The sequence below is a fragment of the Rhipicephalus sanguineus genome, unplaced genomic scaffold (assembly GCF_013339695.2).
Source record: "Rhipicephalus sanguineus isolate Rsan-2018 unplaced genomic scaffold, BIME_Rsan_1.4 Seq53, whole genome shotgun sequence".
Taxonomy (NCBI): Eukaryota; Metazoa; Arthropoda; class Arachnida; order Ixodida; family Ixodidae; genus Rhipicephalus; species Rhipicephalus sanguineus.
In genome coordinates, this window is record NW_023615445.1 from 17,176 (window position 1) to 40,611 (window position 23,436).

At 47.1% G+C, this 23,436-nt stretch overlaps 1 protein-coding gene across 1 annotated transcript in view; it reads right to left on the reverse strand.

Moving 5' to 3' along the window:
* The window catches only part of LOC119377648 (uncharacterized), a 44,710-nt gene that overhangs the window by 2,647 nt on the left and 18,627 nt on the right, over positions 1-23,436 (reverse strand). The window contains exon 3 of the mRNA XM_037647024.1: positions 8,399-8,698. Within this exon, the coding sequence (XP_037502952.1) occupies positions 8,399-8,698 (300 nt within the window). The remainder of the gene's footprint in view (positions 1-8,398; positions 8,699-23,436) is intronic.

Below are 23,436 nucleotides of genomic sequence, written 5' to 3' on the forward strand. Positions count from 1 at the left end.
CAGACCATGCATTTGTGAAACAGTGCATTTTTGTGCAAGCTTGGCAACAATAGTGAGCACCGAAACACTAAAAAAATAGCTCATATTGCTCCTAATGAATTGAGGAATTCAATAAAGCAAGAAAACATAGGGTAGCATATGTGTGTTAGCCTAGAAAAAAAATTCCAATGCTGAGTTTCAGTTTTACCATTCTCAAGGAAGAAACTTATGAAACCATCTTGCTGAATATGCTAGTGGAAAACTGTGAATGTTGTTTCTTTGAATTCAGGACACGTTAAACTATAAGCATGCCAATTTTCATTACGATCCGACTACATAAAGTGCACAAAGTTTTAGTGCACAACTCTTAAAATGCAGCAAATAAAGAACTGAGAAAAACATGTTTGAAAGCTAAACTACGGTGAACGCTACGCTAGACTACGGTGGGGAAACGATTTTTTTTCTTCTGTATTTTCAGCAAGAAAGTCGCCTCGTTGAAGTGGGCTCTGGGAGAAGAGGGTTAGGTCTACATGCCCGCGAAAAATCGAGAGCCGGCAACGCCGTGGATCGAAATGCCAAGTGCATGAAATTTGGGTAAATTCGTGCTTTCACAAGCCACCACAAGGGCTTTTATTGCATTTTTTGATAACTTCTAGTTGATTCTTAGCTTTGATTCTATAATATATTAAAGAGGAGGCTTGGGGGCATACAAAACACAAAACACAAATTCAACTTTTTTCGACAAAAATCACGATTTTTCGACCCGCATCTCCCCTTAATTGCGATAGCAATTATACGGACATGCTTGACGAGTTTTTTGCCGTCGCCGTCATGTTCCGAATTGATAACATCACTCCGCGCATCGTATGTTCCACCCGCGAGTCGATCGCGAAAGATCGCGAGCTATGGCGTTAAACGCGGCTGAAGCGGAGATGAAACGAGCCGGCGTTCTCCGTCGCACAAAGGACGCATATGCGATAACATCACCGCACGTGCCAGGGCTGCCGTCGATTGCTCATCAAACAGGAAACGCCCCACCTGTCTTTCGTAAGGAGCATAAAGGGACACTAGGGGAGGAGAAGGGGGGGGGGGGGTGCGTCGCTATCCTCGAGGCATCAGGAGACAGCTCGTAAGCTTGTTGTGATCTCAATGCTTACTTCGCGTTTAAAAACCTGACAGCACAAAAACAGCTTCGGTCCCTGGAGCGGCCATATTCAATTAAACCAGCGTTTTGTTGAGTTATGCGCGAAAGGATCCAAAGGAGTCAGCTGCTAGCCTTACTTCGTATAACAATACAATTTGTCGGTATTCGCATTCATCGCTTCGCTCTTAAATGAAACTGTGTTTTTTTTTTAACTGTCAGCTATGGACCCTGGAAGGCGAGGGGAGGACGTTAACATGGCGCAGCCGCTTCACATTGAGCATTCCGACGGTCAGGGCCGTCAGCAAACGGGCCCACTACAGACGGCTGAGCATATTAAAACGAATTACGGCTGCTCCACCAGGAGGCATGCTTTTATTATTGAAATTACATTTTTTTTTAAATCAAGCAAAAAATTCGAATTGGGACGTACCCTATCACTCAAAAGCTCGAAAGGGCAGGGCCTTTTAGGGGGTATTTACCGCAAGAGCGATTATGAACCCGGGTGTGCTGGTGGAAGGAATTACGAAAAAGCTCTTCTGGATGAAGGTACATGGATAAAGTACATTTTTCATTCCGCGATGTCCAGAACAAGAAGTAACAGACATTTTAGCGTCGCACGTATAGTTATTAGTGAACATTGCTTTAATTACGTGCCGTGCGATGCTTGAAAACGAGCTATGAGCAGCGTTGCTGGAACAGACAACGTCCACCGATGGATCGCCGCCACACTTTCTCGCTACCGATTGGCCCAGACGTCACGAGCCTCTGCTAAGAATTCGTTTTGCCGTCGAGCCGACACGCACAACAGAACCTGCATCAGCAACGGCATGGCGTCATGGCTTACTCGGGACGCACATGCATGCTATTCAGCAGAATAATTCTTGGTCTGTGGTTGTGACTTTGGCGGCGCCAAGATCAAGCTGAACATGTATTGACATGCTGGCGGTGCGATTGCCGGTGATAGATGACCCCAAACCCGAGACTCTGGCACAGTTTGGCGCAATTTTCGTCGATATTATCAGGATGGCACAGTAAATCCTATTTGGCGCACTTTTGCGCAGTTGGCACAGGAGTGGAATCACTGGGATCAACGAAGCTTATAGAACACAAACTAGATGTTGCTCAAGTAACCCATGCAACGCGGTCTCAGACGGAGCTTGTTGAACACTACTGAAGAACAGGCATAGCTTTGACCTAAACAATGCTACAACGCTGGCTTGTGAACAAAAGTTGGAATCAGGTTCATTCGCTGCTACGCATCGGCTTGCAACAACAGCAGCCCCCTACCGGACGTTTACAAGGACATGAGGGACTAGGGGACTGGTCGACCTCCGCTCATTCTTTCTTCTTTCTTTTGTTGCCAGTGTATACTGAGATGCCACCTGCACAGGAGGCGATACGTCAATGTCATTTAGTTAATTGTTGCACCAAGTTGGAGTAAACCTTTTACAATCAGTTTCAAAGAGGTTTAAAAAAACTGCTTCGCCTTCGTGGTATTTCTGGCTCTCAACCTCCTCGTGCTCTGTTGCTTTCTATAAGCAGCCTGTCAAACACGTCTAGCTCGGACCCTCGGACGAAGGAGGCTAGAAACTTGGCATCCTAATGCTCCACCGGTACACCAAGAACAGAGCTACAAGCTGTAACTTAGCAAGCGGTTCAGTTGCAACATGGTTGATTGACGACATTTAGTTTACAAGTAAACTTGACGTTGCGTTAAAGACCTACTGTTGACCTCGGTTTTCTGTAGGGAAGATACCCTCTTAGTGACCTCTTCTAAACTGCGAGGATAGCCGTGTTGTGGAAACCTGAAAGGTGGAGATGATATGGGAAAGTAATTGTCACGATGTTTCCTGTCACAGTTACTGCGCAAAAAAGTAACAGTGTTACAGTTATAAGTTACTGAAACACTTTTGCATTTCCACATGTAGTGCATGACTCCATGACACTGAGCTTTGCTTTGCTTTTCCTCAATTAACACCTTATGGGATCCACAATGCTTCCATCTGGAGTAATCATCGGCTTGTCTGAGCCTTGACATAAGCACTTTCTCTCTGTCACTGTGTATAGTCCTATAAAGGATGCACTTGGCTTTCGGTACACCGCTATTATTCCCATTTCAAACTTCTCAAAACGAGCATCGGTTCGACAGTGTTTATGCTTATGTCATTTTCCAACAAAGAAAGGGCAGACCAGTCAAGTCACTCTCAGGCCCACAGGCGAGCACACTGCTGGTAGTACAGTAGAAATGCGCTACAACGAAAAATTCTCAGTTCCCCGTCGACAGTCTATGGGAGTCAATGCATAAATATGCTCGCCACAACAAACACTTTTCTGCTGCCGTTCCACTTCAACAAAATTCGACGATGCCATTCCGGGCTCAAAATTTAATTTACCATGCAATAAACATGATCTCGGACATTTAGATGCATTTTAGAACATAAAAATACGAATTCAAAGTCTAAATCGCGTGTTGGCACCACCAGAAACCGCCGCCGTTGACTGAGCATGCGGGCCGCTATTGCTTGATAGCGATGGCGATCAGACTACCCTGCTTTTGCAACTGGCTTGAGTTGCTTCTTAGTCGCAGACAATCCAAAGCCAAAGCTCAGATGTCCACACTGGGGTACAATCTCGGAACGATTCCTTTTTCGATGCCTTTCCAATGCTTTTAGTGCTTTTCGCGCTTCGGTAGTGGTCAGAGCGACGGTACATCCGCGTTATCAATGCGAGTAGCCCTGGGGTGCAATCGCGGAACGATGCTTTTTCCAATGCCAATGCTTTTCGCGCTTGGCCAGTGCAACCGGTGGTCCGAGCAACAATTCGTCTGCGTTATCAACGGGATGAGCCAGCCGCTAGTGGTGGATAAGAATAGCATAGAATAAGGTGTAAGTCATCGCTCCGCGATAGCTTGCCTGCATCTCGCCGTTGTTGGCAAAGAGCTAGTGTTAGCATATAAGTGCAACTGTGCAGTTCGTGTTGCGCGCCCGTGCCTGTTTGGTTCGTTCGCGGAAGCCGTTGTTTCTGCGTGCTTTTCAACGTGGCGTCGCTATGCATATATGAGAATCGCGTCGTGACGCTGCTGGGGATGCAAAGTAAGCAGCAGACACTTTTTGAATTTTGGAAATAAAAGTTTCTGTGTTCTACTAGCTCAAGTCGGCCATATTTTTTTCGATTAGCACCGTCAATTTCGTTGTAGCGAGGTTTGACTGTATCGGTGCAGAGGTTGCTGAAGCAACAAACAATCAGAGGATTCAGCTATACCTGCCTTTATACTCCCCTTCTCTGATGCAGCCATTGTATGCAAGGAAGGTGGGAACGAAAGGCTGACTATAACGATGATGTGCCTAGTGCGAACAGTGGTGAAGCAAGCAGGGTCTGCGATGCTCTGGCTATTAAACGGCTGCACCTGCATTGAATTTTGCTCGTGTAGCACGGCGCTTCTCAATTACTAGCTGTATTTTCTTCTAATGTTGGTTCCATAGATGGCTGCTAGCTTTACAGGAGGTTAAGAAATGTGAACATTTAATGTATATTCTATATACCCACAGCTATCACGATCAGCCCTCGAGTTGGTAGGGTGACTCATCGGGTTAGGTGGTGTTGAATTGTGCTCCCTGAAAGCACGAACATCTCGCAAAGCGAGTTACCAAGAGTCTACACAGTTTTGGAACCAAAGTACTTTCAATTGTAGAGCTTATTAAAAAGACTTAGCATTGTATAAGCAGTACTTAACGAAAATTCACAATTTGCTCACAATTGTAGTCATGAAGACCTGTGTATACAAAATGTTTGCCGAGAAAATAATATTGACGAGTTCATCAACAAGTGGTTTATTGTAGATGACTAGCGGGGATTGGGCAAGTTGGTACTGTGTATTAGAATTTGTTACGCATACCATTGGCGCCAAGTGAAACCCGAGCAGTTGTGTGAGCGGTGCAGTCTGCACCGTCGTTACTACAGATAGATACGGTCATGTGGTTTGCCGCCCGTGTGCCACACTCGTGCTTTCAATCGCACAGTGCCGCCCAACCCATACTCTCCCGATTTGCCCAGAAGACTCCCGATTTCTGACCTGTCTTCCCGATTGTATGATCGCAGCCATAAATCTCTCGATAAACTGTCCCAATTCAATTTAGTCCCGACACAGCCCCGTGTACTTCTATGGGGGGAAAACTCCCGATAATTCAAATGCGTCGGTATCCACAACGGTTAATTCGAACGGGAAGCCCCTAGTTTTCATTGCTCCTCGCAGAAGTTGGCCCAAAGTAATCAATGTGTTGCAAAACCAAACCAGATCAAATTTACTAGAGATGCAAAACAACGAAACAGCAGCATTTCTCAGTGGATTTGGAAAGTGGCTGAAGCTCTTGGGGCAAGCTGCAAGCGATGCTCATGGAGTTAATAACAAACTCTTTTTCTCTTCCCTACGATAACGTCGACACCAATAACGTCGTCATGAATGAAATATCCTACCAAGGTGACTCTTGTTTAGAGCGCATGTTTGTTGTAATATATTTGCACATTCTGAATAATCCCACATAATTTGTGTGCTTTTGTTCTTTTCGTAGAAGACGTATGTTGTACAACAACCTATTGCTATTTACGTTATGTTGTGGGCCATGTCCCCCCCCTCTACGCAATGCCTCGTGGCGATGTAGGTAAAGTGTAAATACGCAAATAACGATTGCACCACAAGTCACGGCATATTTGTCAAGAAAAAAGTGCGCCCATTAAAGCCACACTCAAGTGAAATCAGTTTAGATTGATAAAATACACTCTAAAAACTCCATCACGGACTTCGGAGTGTTTTTTCATACCACAGTGGCTCAATGAAATCTCCTGAAACGTGTTGAGGGGGGGGGGGGAGAGAGGAAACATTTATTTATGTCATGCCTTGGAGTGGTTAGGGTGGGTGGTGCCCCTCTTCCAGGGCCCCACTGGCTACAGCGGCTCGCCGGGCCTGGTCAAGGGTCGCCAGTTGGCTTCCCATTTCCAGTTCCGTGAGCCGTACCTCCCACGACCAATTCAGGGAATCGTTACACAGAGGCGAGATGGCAGCCTCCGGACGTTGTGTACACAGATATGTTATGTGTTCCAATGTCGGTGTGGGAAGTGGCAATGGGAATGGTAAATTTGGTCAGAATTTTCAATTTTTCAATTAATTTTATTCTGCAATCCTGAGACCATGTTTTATGTCGTGATGAAATATTAGACCAAAATAAGCAGTAGAAGTTGAAAAAAAAAAAGCATTTTGCTAGTGTGCTGTTATCTAAAACTATGAGAAAATTGCGCTTTAGAATACGCAAATCTGCAGTTTTCCCTTGACACAGTGCCACCATATTGACGTCATCATAAAGGGGACAGATAGAGCTCAAGACAGCCAGAAAGCTGCATTTCTCCGATGAAAAATAAAACCAGCTTCCTTCTGAGTTCCATTTTCTTAGCCTTTAGCTCCATTTTCTCAGCTTTCATTTTTTTAACAGTTGCTGTCAGTCATCCCTGTGCCATTCTGAAAAATGAAGATATAACCATTCCGTTTTCAGCGCTTAGATTCTGAGACATTGGTGAGTGTAAAGTGTCCATATTTATCTAGAAGTCATACAGGTTTTTATAAGTGGCTTTTTGTAAAAGTTGTTAGCAATACAATATGTACAAAAAAATTAAAACTTTCTTTTTGTATGCTTATTTGAATAATAAAAAATAAACTAGGGGTGTGCGAATATTCGAAAGCTTCGAATATTGGTTGAATATTACGTTCGAAATATTCGTATTCGATTCGACAATCGTGTATTCGAAAAGTTTCGAATATTCGAAAAATTCGAATATGCGATTCAATTATTATGCATAAAATAACTCTTCTTCCACATTTCTGCTGCGTTCGTATAGCTAAAAACGTTGCCGAGAGGAGCGATAAACATCGTAAGTACACACAGGCACGATATCTGCCTGCGACGAGCGCCCCAATACGTATGATTTATTGCTGGTGCATCTCCGACGTGCAGCGCTGTTGGCGATCATGTAACCGTACATTTTCAATATTATGCGGCCGTAACGTGCCGCACTACCACTCGTTCACTATGCGGGACCACTTCTGAAGAAAGACAGTGACCCACGTGACTGGTGGCGGACTGTTCAGATACCCCAGTCTGGCAAAGCTTTGCCCCATGTAACTCCCTATACCAGCCACTTCTGTTCCAAGCGAGCGTGCCTTTTCAGTGGCAAGGGGGGGTGGGGGGGTTGTCTCTGTTACAAGGGAGCGCCTGCTGTGTGATCATGTGGAGCAACTCATATTTCTTCATTATAACATGTAGTCATTTCTTTCATTGTGCCGTGATATTTGCTTGCGTTGTGATGTGCATTGTGCTAGCCTGGACATTGTGTTCTGGAGATAGCAGTGTATGTTATGTTGCCAGTCAGGCTGTTAATGTTTTTTTTTTTTTCAAATAGCTACATGTTAAATAAAATATTGTTACTGTGGAGGCATTTTTCCTTTGATATTCGATATTCGAAGGTGCATATTCGTATTCGAAAAAATTGATATTCGCACACCCCTAAAATAAACCAATAGCTTTACAGCACAGAATGGGCCCTTGTGAATATCCTCATGCAAAAATCTTGATGAATTTATGTCTAAATCATTAATTTTGGAATGACAATGAGAGTCTGTCAAGTGTTGCAGCTCAAAAACTACAAAAGATAGCTCAAAACGGATTTCAATTATGATATTAGCACAACATACCGTATTTACTCGAATCTAAGCCGATGTTTTTATAAAAAAAAAAACCATGTGTGAAAGTGGGGGGGGGGGGGGGGTAGGGGGGTCAGCTTAGATTCGAGTACAATAATTTTTTTTTCTGGCCTTGCAAATTTCTGGGGTCGGCTTAGAATCGGGGCCGGCCTAGATTCGAGTAAATATGGCATCACATCTGCATGCCACATTTCATCACTTTCTCTCCGTAAATAACAAAGGTAGTTCTCATTGCCACGTTCCAACCCCTTCAGTCTCATTAGAAGACAATGTACTTCGCTTTTACCAGTTAGGGACTACCTGGGTCCTAGTGGACTATGAATTCACGGCGACTGGCGTTCAAGGTGGTGTTGCCCCCTGCATCTGCTTTTTGCTCGTCTTCTCGCTTACCAAGCGTCTCCTCGCAGCAAGAGCGGAGTTTTTGGTATCGTGAAAAAGTAATTGACACATGCAAGAAAAATGTGTTTTTCTCTTGACTGAATATGGATGCCTCATCCTTGGGGAATAAAAACTGAGCATCTGCTCACATTGTAGCGCTGGCTTTGCCTCAGCTGCTGCAAGCTCTTCTGCAGGTCCATGCCAGACGAGGGTGAGAACTCGTTGGATCGGTAAGCGCCGACTGAAGGTGGCATGCCCCCAGTGGCCGTTGTGCTGGTGGTGGCTCCCGTCAGGCCAGCCGATGCTGTCTGTTGCTGCTGGGCAGCCGTCATGGAGAGCAGCTTCTGCTGGAGCTGGATCATGGTCTCCAGAGTGGCCGCCACCGTGCTTGCACTTGGACTCACCCCAACACCACCACGGCGTTCCGTGTAGTCTTCCAGGAGTCCTGCCTGTCATTGAGACACAGGAAGTGAACATACATACCAAAACATACTTGTCAACCTGGGAATGGGGCATTGGAAAAAGGGAGGCAAGGAGATCTTTTTTCTTTATGGGTCACAGTAACATCAGCAATGGGAATGGGGCATTGGAAAAAGGGAGGCAAGGAGATTTTTTCTTTATGGGTCGCAGTAACATCAGCAATGGGAATGGGGCATTGGAAAAAGGGAGGCAAGGAGATCTTTTTTCTTTATGGGTCACAGTAACATCAGCAATGGGAATGGGGCATTGGAAAAAGGGAGGCAAGGAGATCTTTTTTCTTTATGGGTCGCAGTAACATCAGCAATGGGAATGGGGCATTGGAAAAAGGGAGGAAAGGAGATCTTTTTTCTTTATGGGTCGCAGTAACATCAGCAATGGGAATGGGGCATTGGAAAAAGGGAGGAAAGGAGATCTTTTTTCTTTATGGGTCGCAGTAACATCAGCAATGGGAATGGGGCATTGGAAAAGGGAGGCAAGGAGATCTTTTTTTTTTTATGGGTCACAGTAACATCAGCAACAACTCTGAATGGCAATAAGTACAGTACACTCGCCATGACTCAAACTCTGATAATTCAGAATTCGGTAATTTCAAATTTTTGGTTGGCCGGCTATAAATTCAATGTACTTTAAGCCACTTAATTAAAACTGCCCCATAGCTCCGTTAATTCCTACAGTAGAGATCATTGTTAGCGCCTCTGCATGATCCCATTATGCCTGTTCAGGGACTGCCAGCGCTGCACGTTGAGCTCTTCAAGGGATTGGACATTCTCAAAGACGGGTACATCATACGGCTGAAACCCGATGCCGTGCCTTTCTTGCCAGGCGTCGCTCGCAGGATCCCCCACTGCTCAAGGTCGTCTGCCGCAGACTGGACAAATTAAGAAGCATGGGCGTGATCGGTAGGGTCGACAAGCCAACACCATGGTGCTCCGGCCTCGTTGTCGTTTGGAAAGACGGTGGTTTCTACCGGCTATGCGTTGACTTGAGTAAACTGAACAAGGTCGTCTTCCTCCACGAATGCCATATTTTACCATCGTCGTCGTCAGCCTGATTACGCCCACTGATGGGCAAAGGCCTCTTTCTGCCAATCAACCTGGTCCTGTGCTTGCTGCTGCCACGTTATACTCGCAAACTTCTTAATCTCATCTGCCCACTTGACTTTGTCTCCCCCTCGTGCGTTTGCCTTCTCTTGGAATCCAGTCAGTTACACTTAATGACCAGCGGTTATCTCGCCTACCAACTGTTGGTCAAGTCCTTGGCCTCCTTGGCGACGCAACAGTTTTTTCAAAGCTGGATGCGACCGCAAACTTCACCAGGTGAAGCTCTCTGGATGTTCCCAAGAGCTCCCGACGTTCATCACCCCATATGGCCGATACTGCTTTTGCCGGCTCCCCTTTGCTTTGGCATCCCCTCCGCGCCAGAGTACTTTCAAAAACAGATGGCAAGAATCCTGGAGGGTCAAGAAGGAGTCACCAATATGGTAGATGACATTCTGGTTTTTGAACGCACCCGCTAGGAACACGACGCCAGACTGAGCCAGGTGCTACCTTGCCTTGCAAAAGCAGGCATCACATTGAACCAGGACAAGTGTCGTTTCGGGGTATCCGAGGTCTCCTTCCTCGTAGTAGTCATCTCAGCACAGGGCTCTAGGCCAGATACAGCGAAGGTCGAAGCAGTCAGTCATGGAAGCTACAATGGACGTCGCCTGTGTTAGACGACTGCTCGGAATGGTGAATCATCTTGCCAGATCCTTGCCACATAACTCGGACGTCACAGCACCCCTCAGAGCCTTGCTGAACAAGTGTGCGAGTTGGGTGTGGCAGCAGGAGCAAAAGGCAGCATTCGAGATAATTAAGGAACTCTTGACGTCACAAAAGTGCATGGCCAAGTACCACCTATTGTACACCTCTACAGTGTCTGCAAATGCAAACTCGTTCGAACACTGCGCAGTCTTGCTACAGATGCAATCTTCGAGAGAGCGCCGCCCAGTCACATTTGTTTCGAGGTCAATGACTCGGACTGAACAGCATTATAGCCAGACTGAAAAAGAAGCTTTGGCAACGACGTGGGCTATAAAAAGGTTCGACGAGTTCGTCCATGGCATCGCCTTTGACTTCAAGACTGACTATCCGCCACTCTCTTCACTTCTGGGCAAGATGGAGCTGGATATGTTGCCTCCTCGCATTCAGAGACTGTGGCTCAAGACCATGCGATACCAGTTCCGGATGCTGCACGTGCCAGGAAAGCTTGTCGTGCATCATCCACCAACCACTCCTCTAGACACTGGAACTCTTTGCAGCACAGGTAGTCGGCTGCACGTCAGAAGTCTTCCCACTCAGCCCCGAAAATGTGCGAGAGGCACATGAGTCTGATGGCGAGTGCGAGGTTCTCACCTTCTGCCAGCATGGTTAGCCACAAAAGTCCAAGATACCACTGCACCTCTCAAAGTATGCCTCTGTGGTAGACGAGCTTTCTGTCTGTGACGGTGTTCTGCTGAAAGGCACCTGATGGTCATCCCATTGTCTCTTCGACCGGCGGTCTTGACGCTGTTGCACAAAGGTCATCAGGGCATCAACAGGACCAAAGCCCTAGCTCGGGAGTCAGTTTGGTGGCCCAGTATCTAGGCAGACATTGCCTCTCTCATCACCAACTGCGAACAGTGCACTGCCTCCACCCGTGCGAACCTTGCAGAGCCCCTGGCCTCCAGGGCCCTCCTGGATGTCCGTGGGAATTCCTCGGAATGGACTTGTTCCCCCTCAACGGTGAGACGTTTATCCTGGTGGCGAACTATTACTCAAGGTTCCCTGAGGTAGTGACCATGAGGAGCACGACCGCTCAGGCAGTTATCGACACTCTTAAAAGCATCTTTGCTCGCCGTGGAATCCCACAAGAAATCAGGTCGGACAACTGCCCACCAATCTCATCGCAAGAGTTTGCGGCATTTGCAGCATCGTATGACTTTGACCACGTGACAAGTAGTCCACACTATGCTCAATCGAATGAGGAGGCAGAGAGGATGGCTCGTACAGTCAAGGACCTGTTCCGCAAGTCTAAGGATCCTCATCTGGCTCAGCTCAGCTATAGGGATACTCGAGCAGTCGACAGCTTCAGTCGAGCCCAGCTGTTGATGGGACGTCAACTCGCCACTGGAGTTCCAAAGCAAACCTGGCTGCCGAGGACGTGGCCTACAAGCGGCAGGCGATGACAACAGACATCATGGAGCTGCCGCCACTCCAAATAGGTCAGCGTGTCTGGGTGTGGCCTGACCAAGTGCAGGCTACGGTCCTCAGTCTGGGGCAAGGACCAAGAAGCGAGCTGGCGTCCTACAGCGCAACCAGCTTCACCTTTTGCACCTGCTGCCTCCGGAGAGGAACCACCGCAAACCATAGGTTGGCAAATTCACTCATGAGTTGACTCACACAGACTCTTATCGAGCCGTGAGTCTGAGTGAGTCCGGTTGAGAAAAAGTTTAGCGAGTGAGTCTGAGTGAGTCCGGTTGAGGAAAATTTCAGTGAGTCTGAGAGCGAATGAGCCCTCAGAGCAGAATATAGTTCTTGAGTGAGTCCGAGTTTGAATATTTTTGCCGACCTATGCCGCAAACAGCTGCAAAGCAAGCACCACCGCAGAAGTTCCCCTTCAGGAACCTCAGCCTGCCAACAACACAAAGTCAGTGGTCCTCCTCAGACAGCCCGTGCAACAGTAACCTGCAGCCAGCGTAACGTGACACGAACACATTAAGGCTGGCGTGTTGTTCCGCCACGCCGTTTGAATGTGTGAAACTTTTGGCGCATTTGGCTTCCTCCATCCTCCCGTCTGACCTTTAAAGCTTCAAGGGGGAGATGTAGAAGTCGCCACAGTTCAGCCCTTTCGTTAGGCTGCCACCAGAGTGTGGCAGCTCCCTGTAACTTGTATGTGTGTGCCTGTATACGTTATAAAAGGAAAAATACGTTCTTTGTGTGCAAAACGTTTCAGAAAAGAAGTCAGAAAGGAGAGAGCGCACCCTGACCTATCTGACTGTGCACTCTGTCCTATCTGACTTCTTTTTTGAAATGTTTTGTGCACAAAGAACGTATTTTTCCTTTTATAATGCAGTACCAACCAGCCCAAGTAGTCACCCTGTTGCCCTATATATGTCCGGGCGCAATAAACAGCAGAGTACTCTTTCATCCGAGCAAGCAGCGTGTACGTGTCGGTCTCTGTGTGCATGTGCCCCTGTGGCATTAACCACACAACACCTGCTTTTTGCTTGTCTGTGCTGAGGAATATCTACTGCCTTCCATCTGTCGCTTCTAGCTGAAGCTTTAAATAAAGCCGACTGTCCACCTACGCATGTCAAAGTGGCCAAACTAGCCCAAGCACATGCACGAATGATCACATGTTGATTGAATTAAAAAGAAAAAAGAAAGTCACAGTTTTGCTGCAAGGGCAAAGCAATGAATGCCAGAGCAACAAACTGGTATGTTATACGGATTAAGGCTACCAGCTAATTCGTGCTACAGTAAAAACCTGAAGACAGGTAGAATAAAATAAAAAGAACGCAATAAAATGTTGACCCCTGTTTAATACACAGGAAATCAGCAGAAAGACTTTGGAGGTCCGGCCACTATGGGCAACTGAAGTCAACTGCCTCTATCACCATCACAATCATTGGCGCTGCTTTGTTTGCTACCAGCCTTGTGCCGTGGGCAGCCTCATTTTGCATTTTTGTTGTTGTCTTGTGAACCTGTTTGGGCTCTAAGCTGCCTTTTTTCTTGTTCTCGACTGGTGGCCGTCAACAGTTCACCGCAGTGTTCAAGAAAACGGTGATCAAGCTCACGAAGGCACATAGAAATCTGGTAGCACACTGCGAGTCTGAAGTGTGTGAAAGATGTGTTGAGATGTTAGCGCAACGAATGTAAGCAAGAGCTGGGAGTCCCAAACCATAACTAACATTTCATCTTGGCAATGGTGTTCTCGCTGGATACTCTTTGTTGTTTCCTGCGATGCCGGCAGCTTTGGTTACAGCAGCACGTACGACTATGATTAGTGGGCAGATTGAGTGCACCACAGAAGCAATAGCTACTGGCACATGCTGAAGGATCGCATGCAGTAGAAGGAAACTTTGCTTCGTTGCCAAACCGCAGCATATCAAGAGCTGGACAAGGAAACTGCAGAGTTATCCGGGAGCTGCGCTCTTGTCGTGATTGCTACCGGTGATCTCAGAGTGAATCCAAATGAAAACTGCCAACATGGTCACGACATTTTACAAGGATAATGTGTGAGCCCAGATTTTGGCTTTCTGTCAAGAGGAACTTGCACGTAACCACACATGTAAATAAATGGTATTTTCACTGTGCACCATTTGAAATTGAGTTTGTTTCACAGTGAAGGCGCCCTCCGATACTTTGGCCATTCCATGTACCTTTTTTTTTTTTTTCGATTTTCAGTAGTTTCAAAGTCGGGGAGGGGGGTCAACCTATACTCCACTTTTTACGGTACTTCACCCGACGGAGCCGGCCAGTGTGTTTTATCTCTGCTTGAGAGATGAAAAAAAAGATTTGGGAGACTGCAGCGAGGAGAGGGGGGCAGTTTCTTTTTTCTCTGCATATCGGAAGCGATGTGCACCTTTATGTCGGCTTTGCTGCCATGCGAAATGCTTACATCACAGGCACACGTGGTACAGAATCCGTACTTGTCACCTTTCTGCGAAGTCACAAAGCACGAAAACTCAGCTGTGCACGAGTCCGGAAACACTTGCAAGTACAGTAAAACCTCATTAATTCGAACTCGGTTATTTCGAAATCCCGCTTAATTCGAAGGGTTTCTGCGGTCCCGTATTTTGCAATGTAAATCAGAGTGAATAATTTGAAGCGGCGGTCAGCGCCAGCCCGGTTAATTCGAAAACTTTGGGTGCCATGTGCCAATTCCCGATCCCGATTTCGCCGCAAATCCGCGGAAGCGACGGCCCTTAGGAGCCACAGGGCAATGCAGTGTAGCGATATTAATGAGTGACAGTTTAAGCGACCCGGCCTCGCTGCTGCTAGCGCAAAAAAAAAAGGAAAACACGGTCTCGTGGTCAGCTAAAACATGCGCCTGCGGAAAAGAAGACATGCTTCACTGCAACACAGCGGTGACACGCGGGCAGCATGTCGCGTGCTTCTGGCAACGTCAGCGTGTCATGATTTACCCATTCTTTTTGGGAAAAGAAAAGATAATAAAGGACGGTCTGACGGAATTCATGATGTATGCGAACCTCTGATTGGTGGCTGCTCTGGCAATTTGCGCACTTGCACTGCTGGCGGAGTTCTTGCTTGTAACGCCTACTTCGAAAACTCAGTTCGAGAACTTCAATGATCATGTTTTCCAGCCAGAACACATTGCGGATTCCATCACACTGGCCATTATCATATTCTTTATTTTACCAAAAAGAATGGGCGAATGGTCGCATCATATGACGCGCTGACGCTGCGAGGAGCAGGTGACATGCTGCCCGCGTGTCACCACTGTGCTGCAGTGAAGCACACCTTTTCCGCAGGCACGCATTTCAGCTGACCACACTTTTTTTTTTCCTTTTTTTTTTCCTTTTTTGCCCTAACAGCAGTGAGGCCTGCCGTTTTCCCGGCAAAAATGGGACCGGGTATTGCTGGAAAACAACCCTTGGAGTCGCAAACTAGAAGGCCAAACGACCACCTCTGATTAATTTCAGTAATTCAAAGTTCCTTTTATCCCACTTTTTGTATGTTTCGTTAATTCGAAAACCCGCTTAATTCGAAAGTTTTTCACAGTCCCAGTGACTTTGAATTAATGAGGTTTTACTGTACTTTGCTTTTGACACTGCCATCATTGGCCTTCCTACTCGACCCGGGGAAGCACGCAACCCCCACAACCACGTAACAAACACAACTGACGCATAGGGAAGCGGCGTAGGCCTAGCGTACAAAATGCACTTAAACTTCCTCCCAAACCGGTCATGCTTCAGATAACGCCTCCTCCAGAAAGATGCCTGCCTGCCGCGCTCATGAAAGACCTGTTTTCAGTGGTGGTAGCTAGCGATCCTTGTGGAGGTCGCCCGCTACACATTTCCGCACACATGGCCACCTCAATCGGTGGCGCCGCTGTGGCATGCACGCTGCCCTTCCACTGAACCGACCCATCTCCATGGGCAGCTGGCGATCTGAAGTGGCCGGCATTTTTACAGGTTTCAAACTGAGAACAAGTCGCATTAACGCAGACACTCTCCAAGAACTCTTACCAACGCTGCCTGCCGAAACTATGCGTAGAATGGGGGCCAAGACAGACAGACGCAAAAGTTGTGGTACCTTTTCCCTCACCTTCTTTCAGCACGGTGGCGAGCGCATCTCACGGCTGGCCTTCGCCCAGAAGCGCGGTACTATTGGCCTCGAGGCCCACCACTGGAAACGCCGGCGCCACCGTCAGCGTGACGTGCTTGGCAGGATCACGTGGTCTCAGCGGCCGCGTCGGCTGCTTGTGGAGCACTGACGCATGCTTTGAAAACGAGTTTCAAGTGCCACATGCGCTGCGGTCTGTTCAAATTCGGATGTTTTTACTCATTTTCTACTTCATTGAAACCCTTGTAATAGAGCAGCTGCCTCCGAAGGAGACGAACATGTGGCTCTACCGCTCAGTGCCGCAGTTCCAGGCTTACGCAACGGGGCCCAGTGTCAGCCTGCACCGGTAACCGAGGGACAAGAAACTGCGTGAAGCATGGGTTGTAAAGCTAAGAACCGGCAAGTAGCCATCGGCTACGAGCCTTGTGTGCAACAAGCACTTCCGCAACGAGGACTTTCATTACTGCGTCGGGCCTGCGATGTTCGGTGAGTAGCAGACAGCGCGCACTGAGACGATGGCTCGCGCGCGCTTCCCGCCGGCAAATGATGCTTATCTGCCACAGGATGGAAAAGGTGCTACCTTTTACCACGTGCGATGCCATCTCAGAACCCTCCCGTGCGACCTCTTGATCGTCGGCCCCGTGCTCAGCGTCCACAAAATCGGCTGCAGATGCGCAAGTCATGGTTTAGATACGTTGAATTAAAAAACGCAAGGGTCCCTTATGCATTCGCTAAAGATGACTAGAAGGCGAAAGCCATCTTCTTCTTCTCAGTAGTTGTACTGATTCTCCCGTGGCCCCCTCCAAAAGCGTTCTGCACCTAACGCGGTTTTGCACGGCCTCCGTGACCGATCACGGAGGCAATGCAAAGCGTCCATGACGTGTGAATAAATCATCATGTGACGTCACGTTATGTGAAGTCATAAAGACGCTACATATTTTGGCGATCTGTGACGTCATTATGATGTCGTATGGTGACGCTTCCCATTTCTTCCCATCTTCCCAAGGAAAGTATAAAGGATGTTTTTAGTAGTAAATGTAAGGTAAATGTGAAGTTTTTTTTTTTGAAGTTTGAAGTTTATTCAATATTTAGTACATATACAGAATATAAAGATTTTAGTACAGAAAAAGGTCCCATAGTGTAAACACTGTAGGGGGACCTTATTATAATGGTAGAAAAAAAAATAACACTACTTAACAGCAGAAATGAAAATGGTAGAACATACATAGTATTAAGTATCAAAACAGCAATGCGAACAGGAATATAATGTAAAACAAACGGATAGGAAACTGTAACATAATGAAAAAGCAAACACTAAACTAAAAAACAGGAATATAATGTAAAACATAAAAGTATAAGCTTAGCGAACTGTAACCTAATAAGAAGCAAACACAATTATAACGACAGAATTGAAGTTGTTTGAAGAACATTCAGTAAATGGTGCTATTGATTAAGGGGGGGACGCGGGTCTTAGAATAGTAAAAAATGGACAGAAAATCAGTTTTGAGAAAAACGCATTTTAGGCATGTTTGCACCCCTAAGCAGCTGCCCTCAAAATATTATCGCCGATTTCGCCCGGGAAATGGGTTAAAACTTATTTTTAAGACGCCACAGGAGCCGCAAAATGCATCTCAACAGGCAAAATTTGTTCAAACTTCCCGCGCGCGCCGCGGGCGCAGCAGCTGGCTGATCGCCGCCATCTTTGGCTTGTTTTGAAGCTGTTTTCTTTGTGTATATTTTGCGGCGTTTCAAAATGGCGTCGCTGCCACAGAACGGCCGCTATCGGCGCTTTTCGGAAGGGTGGTTGTAAAACGCTCATTGGCCAGAGCGCGCGCGCGCGAGGCGAGCCCATTCTCTCGCGCCTCCCATTGGCTGACGCAACCCGAGGCGGCCATTTTGTTTTTGTATTTTTGTTCTGCGCTCACGGCTGCCGCGCTGCGGGTGTCGTGTGCCCGTGTGTTGTTACAAGTGTCATCTTCCTCTGCTTAAGCCCGAACCGCACGTACGCTCCCAAACGCGCACGGGGCGCGCGTCAGCGCGCGCAGCCCGGGCGTCTCCGGCGAGTTATGGCGGTTTCCACCCACACACTACGCGCGAAGGCGCACGCGAAGCGCGCGCTTCCTCATACGTGCAAGACATCGTTTCGTACAAAATTACTGATAGTTCATCAGAATACTTACAAAACCTCCTTCTGTTACCTTTTTTATTGTTAGATGCATGCAAAAGTAAATAAGAACTAAAATTTTTCATATGATGTGTATCATCATCCGTCGGTCAAGCCGGTGCTGGTAACAGCCATGCCACAGTTGGGCTCCAAGCGCTTCCAAGCGCGCGCCGTCTCAAGGTCGATATCAGTCGCCGCAAACACTCGCGTACCGCGCGCGTTTTGCCGCGCTTGCTTCGTCTGCGCATGCGCGGCCTCCGGAGCGCGTACAGCCAACGTACAGCGCGCGCTCGGCCAGCGTACGTGTGGTTCGGGCTTTAAGGCCGAACCATATAGAGCGTTTTTGCCGGCGTTTTCCCGGCGTTTCGTACGCCGGCGTCCCTCGACGTCGACGCTACCGGTGACGGTGGCCGAAACGTCCACCTCTGGACGGTCCAGACATCACGGGCGGCAGCGTCGACGCCGGAAGCAGTTCGATGGACGCAGAACCAATCAGCGTGCGGCTGGCAGCGACTTCCGCTACGTAACGGCGTCGTCGGTGCTGCCAAAATGGCTGCCGCCCGCCTCGGATCTAATAAGTCGTCGCCGTGCACTGTGTGGCCCTTAAGTTCTCAACTGATGCTTGTATTTGACTTAGCTTGTTCCCTAGAAGCTTCGACTGCAAAGGGATCGTGATATCTTTGAAGTCTTTCCGAGTGCCGTACTCAAGTTCATCGGTAGGCTTAGCAGAAATGAGTGTATTGGCCGAATACGTGGCCTCAAAGATATACGGCAGCTTCAAGCTCAGAGGCCATATATTATAAGTTTGTGCTTCTTCTTAATGCCAATAGCTGGCGCTACAAGTCAAATAAAAAAAATAGACTTTTCGGTGGCGTTGTGTCACTGTGACTCGTTTTCTGCACCACAGAACTGCTACTGAGACATAAAAGCTAACCTTAAAAGCTATAATCAGGAATATATCTTGTTGGTCCATTGACGGAAACTGTACACTGCTTTACGAGGTGTCAGGTTCATTCCCTCTGGTCACACTGTGTGACGCTGAGCTATGGTTTGCCGCCCTCTCTGACGGCGTTGATGCGACGACGCCGAGGGACGCAACGCCAGGAAACGCCGGCAAAAACGCTCTATATGGTTCGGGCTTTACGCTCGCGTTCGTGCGGCCCGCCGACACATAGTTACCTTATTTTGTGTTGGCACGTCCGGAGATTCTCGTGTAAAGAAGACGCGCCAAGCGTACGAGGGCGCGATGCCGAAACTACTTGTCGCTACCGAAGCGTCGAGTCTACGAGAACCGCCCGGTGTTCCTTGGTCAAGCTGCAGCCATCGGATCATTAGGCAACGCTTCAGTGGCATTGGAAACCGCATTCGTATGGCATACTATGCGGGACTGCCGAGTGCGCGGAAAATACGGCGACGGGAGGAGTGCTTGGCATCGCAGCGCGCAACGAAGCGAAGTTCAAGCCGTTGGATGTTGGCGAACGGCGGCAAGGAAAATGACACAGAATTTATCCGCGTGGACTTATCCGTGATAAAACCGTTCTTTGGGCTTGTGCTTCGTTCTGAGTTCGGCTTAAGTAGTGACCTTTTTCAAGGCAGAGGGTATAGGCTGCTTTCAAAGCCTGTGCGTCATTATCATAGGTGCGACTCGCGCGAGAACCGTTTCTCGTAGAAGGTAGCTGGTGATAGCGGTGCTAAGATAATTAATGTAATTTGAAGTGAAATGCATTAAATTAGGGCCACCAATACTGTCGACAAGGGTGCAGTGGTAGTCGCTTCCACCACGACCTGACAGGGCAACACCGGAATTGAAGAGACGCCGTGTTACACTTGTGGGAAATTGATTTGTGCTCCACAGCCTTGAGAAGGTTAAAAACTGACATTGGAAGTTGCAAAAGGAGCACTTATACAGTAGTGACACCAAGCACAGACTTTCAAAATGACAAACCAGCAGGGGACCCTGAGTACAGCCCTTGCCTGCTGTTGAGCCAAGTGCTATTGCTGGACAATAATAACTGATTTTCGGTTTAATAAATAACCCACGTGCCTTTTAGACTTAATCTCTCTGTCTATTTTATTTGCCTGTTGCAAAGTCACATTCATAAACAAATTTTGTATTTCTTTAGCTTGCAAGGAATTGGTACAGGCCTATGAATTGCTACAGGTGGATTTTATCACTCTGGTACTGGGTGCACTATGTGGCTTTATAAGAAGATTTTGCCAGTACATTGGCTGGTCATGGTCACATATTTGGTATGGCTGTTCTCGTGAAGAAGAAACCTATCAAATGATATAACCACTAGTGCTGTGGCTGCATTTCCACAAAAGTTACAGTTGTCTGAAACTTCAAATGCGTTTTTCTCAGTTTGATATTTTTGCTCAATGCACTTAGCCTTACGGGGTTTTTTTCCATGTTGTTGCCGAGTAAAAATCACAAATTTGGTATCATTTTACTCGTATTGAAACGATATGGGGGGTGATGCTATTTGCATTACTCTAGCGCCATTTTACAAATTTTAATTAAAGATACTAATGAGAGCGAATGAGAAAAAATAACCACCAGTGAGTGTTCATCTGTTTTTTGACCTTCACAGTGCTCTCAACTGAATAAAAATAGCATCACCCCCTACAGCATGGTCTGGGCATTGGTCCCATGCACTTACATATTGGTTTAGTAGGTCGAAATTGCCTAAAAGCCCCGTAAGAAACAGGCACTAATTATTTTTTCGAACCTCGAGATCTTTTGAACTAGTGCAGCTATTAAAAAACTAATTACAGATTTGAAATCAGCATAAAAAACTGGTCAAGACAGTGAAGTTTGGTTCATATTGACTCAAAAATAAAGAAAAAATTTTAGGACCCACGTCCCCCCTTAAGTATGAATTTGCGAAGCTGATGTTTGAATGACGAAACGGAAAAAGCACACTTAATATTATACGGCAAAGAATTCCAAAGCTTGACTAGAACAAAAGCTAGTCTTTGAGAACCATAGTTAGTTCGTACCTTAGGAAGTAAAAAGTTGTTACTTGAGGAAGAACGGGTATGTTCGAATTAGAAAGGTTTTGGATGAGAATAAATTTTAGAAGGCTGTGGTCCTTAACCACTCGATAAGCAAACATGTATACATTAAATTTGTTCAGGTTGTCAATATTAAGTAGGTTTAGTTCATGGTACAAATTAGTAACAAAAAAGTGGACGAAAAGATAGCTTGCCACGGGCAGGGACCGAACCTGCGACCTTCGAATAACGCGTCCGATGCTCTACCAACTGAGCTACCGCGGCGGCCATCCCACCGTCCGCTTTATAGGGTATATATGTACATTTAAACGTGGGAGCGTCAGTCAGCGCCGCCAGCAGCCATGACGGCGAGTGTGGAACACTCTTTTTTTGCCTGTTGGCGTCACATAGCACGTGAACTTATTACGAGCTGGCAGCTGACCAATAATCCCTCGCATACTACCTGAAAGCATAAAGTCTGCCAGAACGAGACCCTTGCTACGAATGAAGGAAAGAAGTGTTAATTTTAAGGGCTCGTTTTCTTAGTTATACACAATATTAATGAGCACTAACAGGCAATAATGCGAAGGAAATTATAGGGGATGTTTTTAGTAGTAAATGTAAGGTAAATGTGAAGAAAGAAAAGTGGACGAAAAGATAGCTTGCCACGGGCAGGGACCGAACCTGCGACCTTCGAATAATGCGTCCGATGCTCTAGCAGCTGAGCTACCATAGCGGCCATCCCCCCGTCCACTTTATAGGGTATATATGTGCATTTAAACGTGGGAGCGTCAGTCAGCGCCGCCAGCAGCCATGACGGCGAGTGTGGAACACTCTTTTTTTGCCTGTTGGCGTCACATAGCACGTGAACTTATTACGAGCTGGCAGCTGACCAATAATCCCTCGCATACTACCTGAAAGCATCAAGTCTGCCAGAACGAGACCCTTGCTACGAATGAAGGAAAGAAGTGTTAATTTTAAGGACTCCTTTTCTTAGTTATACACATAGAGGAAGGAAAAACTAAGGAGAGGCCCTATCGTATCCCAATGCATTGCGAAAAGTGTGGCGGAAGTGACGTCAGATTATGGGGCAAACAAACCGGTATGGGGCAAACAAAACAGCAGACGCCCCGGGGCGTGCTCTCCGCGGTGGTTCGCTTCTGCTCGGATTTGTAGTCCCGGCGTAAACTTAGCGCGTATTGTGCGGTTCGCACGCAGTAAAATGTTGCAAGGAGACGTTTACCAGGCTGTTCGTGCGTGGCAGGCCCGAGCACTGCGTGCTGAAATTCTTCATGGAGCATTTTTGTGCAACAGTACAGCAAGTACCGGTACATGCCGTATTCAAAAACATTCAGCCTCTGCCTCATCGTATTCGAACTCACCTCGCAGTGACTTACGCGTTCTGCTGGTCGTTAGGCCTTTCTTTTCCTTTCTCGTAGCCCGATTTCCAGATCTATTGGCCGATTAGCGGTTATTTGCTCGTGTATATGAAGTGAGTGCAGTAGCTATATGTAACTTCACGTCGAAAAGAAGACACCGCTGTATTGTATACACGATCGTGCACGTAAAGTTTGTAATTCCAGTGCACACACACAAGCACGCAACGAGCGCACACCGCACAATACATACATCACGTAGTCCGATAACAATAACAAAAGTTTATTGCCCTTTCATTTGAACGACACAGCCTCTAAAACGTACGATGCCTTCAGCGCATGGTATGTAGGGCGCGTCAGACGCCAAAAACAAAATTTCACGTGTGTTCCGAGTTGACAGAATGAGTAACAAGTACAGAGCGCACATCCGAGAGCATTCGCACGCAAATACTATGCCTTAGCGATCAGCAATGAAGCGAACGTATACGTACACATGAAAAGTCACACCCGGTACTGTCCGCAGTGCACACGATTTGCGCCGGGTATACGCAACAGCTGGGCATTGCGTAGCTTTCCTAAAGAACACACAGAAAGAGCTGCACGCGTGAACCGCCTACACCGCTTGCACGGCGAAAAACAAACAAAAAAAGGCTGCAAAGTTTCGCGATGCGCGCATGCGCTTGCAAACGTCGCGACGGGAAATCGCGAAATGTTTCGCTGCGCCTCGCTAGGAGGCGATGCGGGTGTTTGCGATGTGGAGGCTTCACGAATGTGACGTCAGGGCCTCTCCTTAGTATTCCTTCCTCCATGGTTATACACAATATTAATAAGCACTTACAGGCAAT